Source organism: Nicotiana sylvestris, chromosome 11 (genome assembly GCF_000393655.2).
Source record: "Nicotiana sylvestris chromosome 11, ASM39365v2, whole genome shotgun sequence".
Lineage (NCBI taxonomy): Eukaryota > Viridiplantae > Streptophyta > Magnoliopsida > Solanales > Solanaceae > Nicotiana > Nicotiana sylvestris.
Window position 1 is genome coordinate 83,553,587 of NC_091067.1, and position 11,804 is coordinate 83,565,390.

General features: G+C 35.9%; 1 protein-coding gene across 1 annotated transcript; it reads right to left on the reverse strand.

Annotated features, from left to right (window-relative positions):
* Positions 1–3,546: 3,546 nt before the first annotated feature.
* On the reverse strand, positions 3,547–6,303 carry LOC138881254 (uncharacterized). The gene is made up of 7 exons (XM_070161467.1): positions 6,120–6,303; positions 5,276–5,548; positions 5,058–5,212; positions 4,901–4,947; positions 4,411–4,791; positions 3,710–4,304; positions 3,547–3,591 (listed from the first exon to the last, which is right to left on the reverse strand). Exons 1-7 carry the CDS (start codon positions 6,301–6,303, stop codon positions 3,547–3,549), a joined length of 1,680 nt encoding a protein of 559 aa, XP_070017568.1.
* Between the last annotated feature and the right edge of the window lie 5,501 nt (positions 6,304–11,804).

The window sequence follows — 11,804 nt, forward strand, 5'->3', positions numbered from 1 at the left end:
AAGATGGAGAGGGTAGGCTACTTCATATGTGATGTTCCCTTCATTAGACCAACAAAATTGATAGTTCTTTTTGCTATCCTAGATGGAAGACAACAAACTGCTAAGATTTGCAACCCTTGATGGGAAAACAAAGTGAAAACTATTCATGGTACTTAAAGTAGTGAAAACCTTCTAGCTAGTTCTGATGGTAACTTTTAATTCTTATTTAGATTGTTATAAATGTATTGCTACTCAACCAGTTAGTAGTCTTAAACTAGTAAGTCTTCTACTAGTAGTTCTTGGTTCCTGTTGCTCTGTTTGTTACTACAGTATTTTGCAGATACGTATATCTCCCCTTTACTATGACATCTTAAGGAAGGGAACCTTTGAGCAGCGATAAAGTTGTCTTCGTGTGACCAATAGGTCACGTTTTCGAGCTGTGGAAGCAACCACTAGTGCTTGCATTAGGGTAGAATGTATACGTCATATCCCTTGGGATGCAGCCTTTTCCTGGACCCTGCATGAATGGGGATGCCTTGTGCACCCAGTTGCCCTTTAGTATGCCATCTTAAATCTGTAGGCTATGTGCAAAATCTTCGCTTAATGCTTGTGCCTCATATGATTATGGCTTTTCAGTTTGGCATGATTGAAAATGATTCTCATTTGGTGATTATACTCGTTAACCATGTCTCGATTGTCAAATTTTTTTTAATTTCCTAGAAAGTCAGTTATGTGATTTTATTCTTTTATTCTTTGAAACCAAAGTCTTTACTTAAAAGGTTACTTAGGCATAGGATTCACAACATGTTATGTGTACTATATAACGGCAAAAAAAACAAAGACAATATTGACGGTGTTCATTTATTTCTTTGAAAGATTTAACTTGATTCTACAGGTTTGGTATGTTGCTTATTAGAGTTTAGGCATTGAGATATCTATGTTGAGTGCTCTGATCATTCATTTTTTTTATATTTCTAGGATTTTGGCATCCCTCTAAGGAGTTGTGATGCATAATTGAAGAACAACAAGAAGAAGAAATGGAATTACAACTACCTTAAGAACTAGAGTAAGATAAAAAGCTTAATTTGATTGATAATGGTGATGCATAATTACAGGGTATATATCTCCCACTCAGCTGCTACAGGACAAAATATCATAACTACCTGTGATGGACTAAAAGGAACTCCAACAGAATAATTCATGGACCTAATTACAAATAAGTAAATTGTATAATTAAACTTATAATGGACTAAAGTGTACTAGCTTATAACTTTAACTAGTTGTGCCTTCTAACTGATTTAACGGTAGAGTTCCTTCCCCAAAGCCTTAGGTACAACCTCCGCAAATGTAGACTCTCTATCTTGTATCAGTCCTTCCCCGTTAAAATCTTCCTTGTCCTCAAGGAAGAAAGGAGGAAATTGAACCTTGAGTGCCTGATAATTTTCCCATGTGGCTTGTTCTGGTGGTAAATCATTCCACTGAATCAACACTTGTGTTACTGCCTTGCTACCCTTTTGAATCATACGTCGGTCTAAAATTTTGTTAGGCTAAGGGCAATATGGACTGGAGAGCTCTAGGATAGGGGATGAGAAATGCTTGATGGCAGCTCATGACATGCTTTGAGTTGGGACACGTGAAGAGTGGGATGGAGCAATAGTTAAGGAGGTAATGAGAGTTTATATGCGATAGGTCCAATTTTTTGTAGAATTTGATAAGGGCCATAGAATTTAGCTGATAGCTTGGAGAAGTGTGTGGTGGACATAGTGACCTGTCTGTAGGGTTAGATCTTTAAGTAGACTCAATCTCCCTCCTTGAAAACTTTGTCAGACCTATGTTTATTGGCCTGTTCTGCCATCCTTTGTTGTGCCTTTTGTAAGTGGTACTTGAGAAGCTGTAGTTTGAACTCTCTTGTAAGCAGATTCCTATCTACTTCCTATATTGCTGAATCACCAGCCATGTAGGGTAAGTGAAGAGTAGGAGGTTCTCCATGCAAAGCCTCATAACGACTCTATTAGAATTGTGAAAGGTAGTGTTGTACCATAGCTCAGCTGCAGCCAGGTATTGGAACCAATCTGACTGTGAGTCAGAGCAAAAACACCTAAGATAAGTTTCTAGGCACCTATTCACTACCTCTGTTTGGCCATCCGTTTGACGGTGATAAGCTGTGGAAGTGTTAAGTGTGACTCCAAACATTGGAAACAACTCCAGCCAAATTTTACTTGTAAAAATTGGGTCCCTATCAGTGATTACATCCTCATGCATACCATGCAACTTATAGATTTGATCAAAGAACACTTGGGCAAGAGAACTGGCTGTGTAAGGGTGGGACATCCCTATGAAATGCGCATACTTGGTTAGCCTGTCCACCACTACCCAAATGACTGATTTCCCCTTTGATTTTGGCAATCCCTCTATAAAGTCCATACTTATATTGCTCCATGCTGAGTCAGGTATCTTATTAGGTTGTAGTAACCCAGGGTAGAGAGAGTTGTCATATTTGTGTGTCTGAAAGATATCACAAGATTTGACATAATTCTGAATGTCCTCTCTCATTTTTTCCCAATAGAACAGAGCTGCCACTCTCCTATATGTAGCTTCCATGCCTGAATGCCCTCCCACAGGTGAATTATGCCATAGTTGTAGAATTTCTCTTATCAATTGATCATCAAGACCAACCACTAGCCTTCCATTCTTTCTTAATTGTCCATGGTTGAAAGAGTATCCCTTGCCTTCATGTTATCCTTTCATTAGAGCTTGGATCAACTCTTTCAATGAAGGATCCTTTTCCCAACTTAACATAATCAAGTTCAGTAGGTCGGTCTTCATTGTTGACAAGGTTAATGTTGTTAACTCCACTAGAGGTAATTTGGATAAAGCAACAACAACCTTATTCTCTTTCCCTTTCTTGTATTCGATTGTAAAATCACACTGCATAAGCCTTGTAATCCATTTCAATTGTGTTCCTATATGCAACTTCTTCTCAAGTAGGAACTTCAAAGGCTTCTGGTCTATCTTCACAATGAAAGTTCTCCCATTCAAGTACTGGGACCATTTAGTCATAGCCATTACAAGTGCTAGAAGCTCCTTATCATATACAGACAGTGTTTGGGGTTGTACTGATAGGCCTTTACAAAGGAAGGCAATTGGTTGCCCCTTTTGCATCAAAATTTCTCATATACCCACATTGCAGGCATCTGTTTCTACCACAAAAGGCAAGGAAAAGTCAGGCAGGATCAACACTGGAGTTGTGGTGAGTGCCAATTTGAGTTTTCCAAAAGCTTCATTGGCTTTTTCAGACCAACTAAAGCCATATTTCTTGATAAGATTAGTCAGGGGTTTGCTAATGACTCCATACCCCTTAATAAACCTCCTATAGTATCCAGTCAAACTAGGAAGCCCCTTAGTAGCTTGACAGAAGAAGGTGTTGACCATAATTGTACTGCTTCTATCTTCTTAAGGTCTGTCTCTACCCCTTTTGCTGAGATGTAATGCCCCAAGTACTCCACTCTATCAGCAGCAAAGACACATTTACTCATCTTCACTAACAGCTGATGTTGCACTAGTAATTCAAAAGCAATCCTTAGGTGGTCCACATGTCCCTGCAAGCTTTTGCTGTAGATTATTATATCGTCAAAGAAAACCAAGATGAATTTCCTAAGATATTTCTAAAATATGTGGTTCATTAGTCCTCGGAAGCTTGAAGGAGCATGGTTAGCCCAAATGGCATCACCAGATATTCATAATGGCCAGAGTGAGTTTTAAAAGCAGTTTTTGGAACACTTGTATGAGTCATCCTTATTTGGTGGTAGCCAGCTCTTAGGTCCAACTTAGAGTAGACTTGTGATCCTCCTAATTCATCCAACAACTCCTCAATAATTGGAATTGGAAACTTGTCCTTCACTATCAACTTGTTCAAGGCTCTGTAATCAACACATAATCTCCACGATCCATCCTTTTTGCCAACTAATACCACTAGAGAAGCATAAGGACTAGATCTATATTGGGTGATACCTTGGCTCAGTAATTCATGCACCATCTTCTCAATTACATCTTTTTGAATTAGGGAGTACCTGTAGGGCCTGGAGTTTACTGGTGTACAACCTTCCAACAGGAGAATATGACGATCAAAGACTCCCCTAGAAGGTGGCAGTTGTTGTGGCTCACCAAAGGCTTCACTATATTCTCCCAGTATTTGTATGACTTCCTCAGGTTCTGTCTTAGAACTAGTGATCAGTTCTGTTGTCCTCCTTTCACTTTTTACCCTTACCATAAAGAATTGTGATCCTTCCACAAACATCTTCTCCAAAAGACTTCGCATCCACAACCTTAAAGGTAGGTTGTATGCCCTTAAGTATTAATAATTTACCCTTATACTCAAATTCTATCAACAACTTTCTAAAATTGAATTTGATGCCTTCCAATGGGTATAACCATTGTATTCCCAGAACCAGATCACTTTTCCCTATAGGGAACACTAAAAAATCATCTTCAAACATTGTCTCTTGCATCAACCATTTGAATCCTTTGCACATTTTATCAGTGGGAATTTCCCTTCCATTAGCCACCTCTACTAGTTGTGGTTTAATCTTTTGGATTGCACAACCCAACTTCCTGGCAGTATCTTCATCTATATGTGTTGATCCACAGTCAATGAAGACTTCTATGGGTCTTTTGTTAGTATAGCCCCTAAGTGTTAGAGTTCTGTATCCCATGGATCCATTTAAAGATTGTATGAAACTAGCATAGTTTTTTATGGTTCTGTCACCACTCCTACTTCCTCTTCCACCAGCTCTTTGAACATCTCTTGTTCTTCTGCACAAGTATGCTCTTCAATCACTTCTAACTCAAGTGAATACAATTGTCTCTTGACCTGGCACTTATGGCCAAACACATATTTCTCATCACAAAAAAAAACATAAACCTTGAGCTCTCTTCTCTTCCATCTCTGCTGGAGTAAGCCTTCTTCTCCTGTTGTTATCCATTTTGGCAGTAATAGGTTTCTTCAAGTTGTTGGTAGTGTTCTTCTATGTTGTGCTAGAATGATGCCCCATTGGCCCTCTATGAGAGAAAGAACCAACAACACTACTCCTTATTGCTTGACTTTGGGCTGCAAAGTTGGTCTCCTGAAGCCTAGCTAGATAATATGCTTGTGGGAGAGTACAAGGATTCCCAAATCTGACAGCATTACTAATCTCAGGTTTGAGGTTGTTTAGGAAAATGCTTATAGCATGCTCTACAGACAGATTGAGCCAGGTCATGACACTAACAAAAGCTCTCTAGTTGTCTTTCACACTACCTGTATCTTTAACATTCATCAACTCAGTCATAGGATCTGAATATTCTGCCTCAAAACTGTCACACAATGCCCGTAAGTACTCTTCCCACGTTGGAAAAGGCATTTGTCCTCTACTCCTCATGTAACCCAAATGCCATTGCAGAGCATCCCCTTCAAAATGCATTGACACCAACTTCATATTTTGTTGGATGATGACATCTTCTTCAGAGAAAAACTGTCCCACCTTGTACAACCATGTTCTCAAATCTTCCCCATTAAACTTAGGGAACTCCACTTTGGTATATTTGGTGAAAGAAATGTTAGGCAAGGGCAGCATAATTCTAGTGTGTGTGGTAAGAAGCATTATTTTATGCATAAGGAATCTGATGGTAAATGGGTGGAGGAATGTGTGTGGGCTAAGTATTATAGGCAAGTGGGAATTGAACATAGGAGTTATAAGGCAATAACATCCCCAAAGGCGTTCCTTGGACAAATGGCTGGTGTGTTGGGTAGTTCATACCTTATTTCGGTAGTGGTGAAAGATTGTGAGACTGTGGCATGGGATACCTCATATAATTGGTTTGAGGGTTTTGGTTGCTTAAGCCTACAGTAGGTAAGTTATAGTTAGGGAAGGTTGGGGGTAAGTTTGCTGAGTTAGGGTTATAGGGGTAGGGTTGTGTGGGTTGTGTGGAGGTGTTAGGAGCCATGGTTACTGGTGTTAACAAATTTTGGGTTGCAAGAATGAGAGATGAGCAAATTTGCACTGGGGAATTAACAGAAGGGTTGCTTGTTTTAAAATTAGGGGCAGCTGGTACCACAAAAGAAGGGATTTGCAATGGAACAATACTCTGAAGGGTAAAATTACCATGTGAGTTCAGCTGAGTGTTGCTTGAGTTATTCAAACTTGATCTCGCATGAAAAGGGGAAATCAGATCTCCAACCCTTAATGGAGTATCCGATGGAGAATACAGCTCTCCTCCGCTGGAGTTGATGTCTTTGTCTCTCTCTGGTCTTTTCCCTGTTGCAACAGCTTCCCTAAGCTCACGCATGGTAGAATCTTGAATCCGAATAGCTTATTCTTGTCGATATTCGGATCGGTCCTGCCTTTGATTTAGATTCACCATATCAGCAGACATTTTGTGAAGGATTGACATCACCCCTAACATCTCAGTCACCATGAATCCTCATAGCAAGATTATGCTATGATACCATTTATGCTTAATTGAAGAAGAAGAAAAAAAATGGAATTACAGCTACGTTAATAACTAGGGTAAGACGAAAAGCTTAATTTGATTGATAATGGTAATGGATAATTATAGGGTATATATCTCCCACTCAGCTACTACAGGACAAAATATCATAACTACCTGTGATGGACTAAAAGGTACTCCAACAGAATAATTCATAGACCTAATTACAAATAAGTAAACTGTATAATAAAACTTATAATGGACTAAAGTGTAATCACTAATAAATTTAACTAGATTGGCCTTCTAACTGATTTAATGGTAGAGTTCCTTCCCCAAAGCCTAAGGTACAACCTCCGCAAGTGTAAACTCTCTATCTCGTATCAAGTCGAAAAAGTGCTTAATTTAGTTGACAATAGTCATTGACTTGAAGATACCTCTTGAATATGGAACTAGCTTGAAATATTTGGGCATAAGTAATGTAAAATTATAGGAAAACTACCATCTATGTCCATTTATAAGTAGTTCATTACAAAAATTGGCCAATTCATAAAATATTACTAATATTAGTCAATTAGTTATTCGTAGCTAAAACATATCAAAATTTTGTTTTCTTTTGAGCGGGTGTTATTAGAATAGACTGGGTACAACTTAAGGAGCTTGAATCTCAGTTTGGGATGATTTGGTGAAGTTTTGAGGTGGTTTGAACTGAAAATTCGAAGTAAAAATTGAACATGAAAAAAAGATATGTGTATCACACTGTGTATCATTTGTATATCACATATGTATCATATTTGTATCACATGTATATCCATGTATACCTGTGTGTGAGATACATGCGTGATACATGTTTGATACATGTGTCATAGAATAATTTTTTGAACTCGATTTAATTATGAATTTTGATACAAAACCAGTCAAAATCACCTCTAATCTTCCTCAAATTGTTTTCAGTGAGTTTCAACTATACCCATTGAAAAAGTTCCTTTTTTGCTTAAATTTTTGGAATATTGTATTTTTTTTTTGTATTTCATCACCTCATTTGCTACCTCATCCATGAAATTTCCTTTCAGTCTTGCATCTAATGTTGCTAATCACGCATAAAAATATCGAAGGTAATTTTTGCATGTGATTCTTTGAGAGAAAGAACCTTATTTATTTGATTTTTTAATTTTATATGTACTTGGCTAGTTTTGGTAAGTCTATGACTAATGGCCAGAGGTTGGTAAGTTGAAACTTATTTGGGAAGTTTCACAAAATTAGTGTAGTTTCAAGTTGTAACCACTTTCACTTATCTAATGGACCTCAGAGTCATCCAACAACACGAACACTGAAAATATCAGTAAATTCCGGGCGATTTGCAGTCGTACCCTATTTTTATGCCATCTTTTAACCTATACCCTATTTTTAAAAACTATTGATTTTGTAACCAACTAACAAAAAATCTGTAATAATATAACCATTATACCCTTTCCAAAACATATAAAAGATGCATCAAGCATACCCAGAATCAAATTCCAGATCTTCTTCGTATCTCCTCCATCAGTCTGTCTCTCCTGAGATCGCCTCTCGCAAACCAGATTTGAACCAGATTCAAATTCCAAATTCAAAATTACAAAATACATTGTAAGTATTCAAATTCATCTTCAGAATTCAAAATAGTTTTTGAATTACATGTTTTCTGATTGATTGATTGAAGTTGTTTGACGAACTTCACTGATATGCTGAATTTGCATTCTAAATCTATTTGACGATGAATTCTAACATTCTAATCCGACAAATATGCTGAAACAAGCTGAAGTTATTTAGTTCATATCTAAAAAATTCAGCAAAACGAGCTGGCAAATAACACAATGAAGAAAAAATTATATTAAAACATTATATGAGTGTTTTAATATTTAAAGCACCTATGCGCAAAAAACTTCGGCATAGGTTCCGAAGTTTTTAGTTAATATTTAAAAACTTCAACAGGAGGAGCTGAATTTTTTCTATTACACTGGGTAAAAAAAATAAAACATCAATTAAAATTTCATATTGCACAAAAAACTTCGACATAGGTGCTGAAGTTTTTTAGTTAATATTTACAAACTTCAGCAGGAGGAGCTGAAGTTTTCCTATTACACTCTGTAAGAAAAAAAGAAAACATCAATTAAAATTTCATATTGCACAAAATATTTCGGCATAGGTGTTGAAGTTTTTTAGTTAATATTTACAAACTTCAACAGGAGGAGCTGAAGTTTTCCTCCTACACTGGGTAAAAAATAAAATATAAATTAAAATTTCACATTGCACAAAAAATATCAGCACAGGTGCTGAAGATCTTTAGTTAATCTGTAAAAATTTCGGCTGATGGAGCTGAAGTTTTCCTCCCGCACTATATATTTTATTATCATTTTTTGGAAAAACTTCATACCAAAAAATGCTTATGTTTTCAGGAATATGTAAAAGATTTTTCATATAATATTTTGTATGCTGAAGTTTTTTTAGTTCGTCTGCTAAAAATGATTAATATTTTATCGTGCAATATGTAATTTTCGGATAAGTTTTTGTTAATTGTTCTGTTATTTATTAAGTTTAAAAAAAATTAGTTCATGCTTGAAGTTTTCATTAAGCACTGTGTATTTTATTATGAGTTTTTTAAAAACTTTCATACCAAAAAATGCTTAATATTCGGATTAGTTTTTGTTAATTCCTGCTGAACTTATATAGTTCATTTCCTTTGCTATTTTTCGACTTTGAATAGAATTACTATTAAAAAAACGCAGAAAAAAACTTAAAACAAAAACTGAATATTTCATTAAACATCAAAAAAGATAAATTAAACTACATAAATAACAAAATAAATATAAATAACAAAAAGAAAAACTAATCGTCCATATCATCGTCGTCGTCGTCGTCACTACCAGATGGACGAGCATCTTCATCAGCAAGATTATCAAATCTTGCATACATCACAAGCGTATCAAGCTTGTTGTTAATTTCTTCCAGCTCCCTGTCGTACTTGTGTATGAGCTCATCCAGTTTCATCTCAAAAGCCTCTATAATGCCTTGCTTGATTTCTTCCGCTATATGCCTGATGACAGCATCCATTTTTTCCTTTTTGTATTTTATTATGTATGCTAAAATATATGTGTTTGAGTGAATAAACTCACAAGGAATAACGTACTTATATAGGGGAAAAAACTTTTGCATGGTATATGAAAAGCAAAGAGGAATTTTAAACGTTATCTAATGAAAAGCGTGCATGAATGTGATAGGAATGTAATTATTACACTAGCACATACCCCCAACGCAATATAATTACTACTTTAATTGTGTAGGTTACTCCTGTATACTATGCAATTAATGCTGAAAGATGTTCAAGTTTGTTGAATTCATTTGCTAAAACTTTAGCCCAATGTGCTGAAGTCTTTAGTTCATTTCTAAAATCTTCAGCACCTAATGAGCTGAAATTGTTTTCCCTGCATTCATGAATCCTTGTCATACAGCTTTTTCAAAAAAACTTCAGCTGATATGCTGAAGTTATTAAGCTTATTTCTAAAAACTTTTGCACTTAATAAGCTGAAGTTTTCTGTGCAGCATTCATTAATTATGTCATACATCTTTTTCTAAAATATTTCAGCAGAAGATGCCTAAGTGATTTAGTTCATTTGTAAAAATTTCAGCACAAACAACCTAAATATTCTTCTGTTCACTTTTCTAATACTTGCCACTAACATGAATCAGCAGGATGAGTTCGATTTGTGTTGTTATAACTTTCAATGGGAGTTGGACTCCTAATTTCAAATACTTGGATCATGATACAAAACTTATTCTACTTAATAAGCACATATCATTCAATACTTTCCTGAAGAAAATTAGCTAAGTTGCAAATATTGATTTAACCAGATATGCACTAAAAGTATGGTTTGATATCAAACTAAATACAAGCAAAGGAATGCTTGTAACTTCAGATGAAGAACTCAGTACCTACATTTGCTTACAACTGATTCAGCCTACAAGAATTACCATTTCATCATCGAAAAAATACATCGTTCAGATTTGCAGCATTCAAATAATCACTTGCATATGCGATAGATTCAGAACCTTTTGCTGATTATCAACATGAAGTAGGACAACCAATAATGGAAGTAGACAACGAGCAACAATCTTCTAACATTACAGCTGCTTCAGAATATATAATGCTGCAACAATTACCTCCTCCTCCAATAAATTCATACCAGTTTGTCGATGACTAAGAAGAAGAAGGACAACTAATAATGTAAATTGACAACCAACACACAATCGAACAAAGCGTTTTGTTACCTTCTGTAATGATAAGCAACAACGAAAATGAAGTAAACATGGAGCTTATACCGATTACATCAGATAGAATTGAAGAAATTGCTGAAAGTTCTTATGCTTCTCAGAAATCAAGAAAAAGAGTGAGGAGAAAGCTAAAAGAATCTCCACCATGTAAAATACTTAGGCACGATGCGTTTCCTGAGGAAGTAAGAGTTGGATCTATTTTTGAGAACAAACAAAACATGACTAAATTTTCTGCAGCTTGGAGATAAACCAGAAAGTTGAATTCACTGTTGTTAGACATGTTCAAAGAGATACGAGCTGAAATATATCGTGGACAAATGTGGTTGGAATGTACGTGCTACCAGAATAAAAAATTCCACATTATTCAGTGTGATAAAATATCTTAACAACCATGAATGCTTGGTTGATACAAGAAAATCATATCAGAAGCATGCTACATCAAATTTTATAAGTGAACAAATTATAGAACATGTTCGAGACAAAAAGATAAAGGTTACACCAGCCTTTCTAGAAAATGAAATGAAAAAGAAATTTGGAATTGACATTGGTTATCACAAGGCATGACGTGCTATTCAAAAAGTTGTTGCTTGCATAAGGGAAACACCTGAAGAGAACTACCAGATTCTTCCTTCATACCTACACATGATGGTGGGCAAAAACCCAGGAACGTACATAAGCATAAAAAGAGATGCGCAGAATAGGTAAGCAAAACAATACTAACCATCAGCCTGAAGGTTCAAATGTTCCTATTTGAAAAACTTCACATCTTATGATTTGTTTTTTTGTGTGTTTCATTGTACAGATTTGCTTACATGTTCTTTGCTCATACGGCATCAATAGCTGGTTGGTCCTACTGTAGACCCGTTATTACAGTAGATGCAACGTTTTTAAAGTAAAAATATTGTGGTGTTCTATTTGTTGTTGTATCAAAGGATGCAAACAATCAAAACTTTCCTCTATGTTTTGGTGTAGCAGATTCAGAAACAATGAGGCATACATTTGGTTCTTGGGGGAAATGAGAAAAGCAATTCAAGTCCGTCGTGAACTGGTTTTCT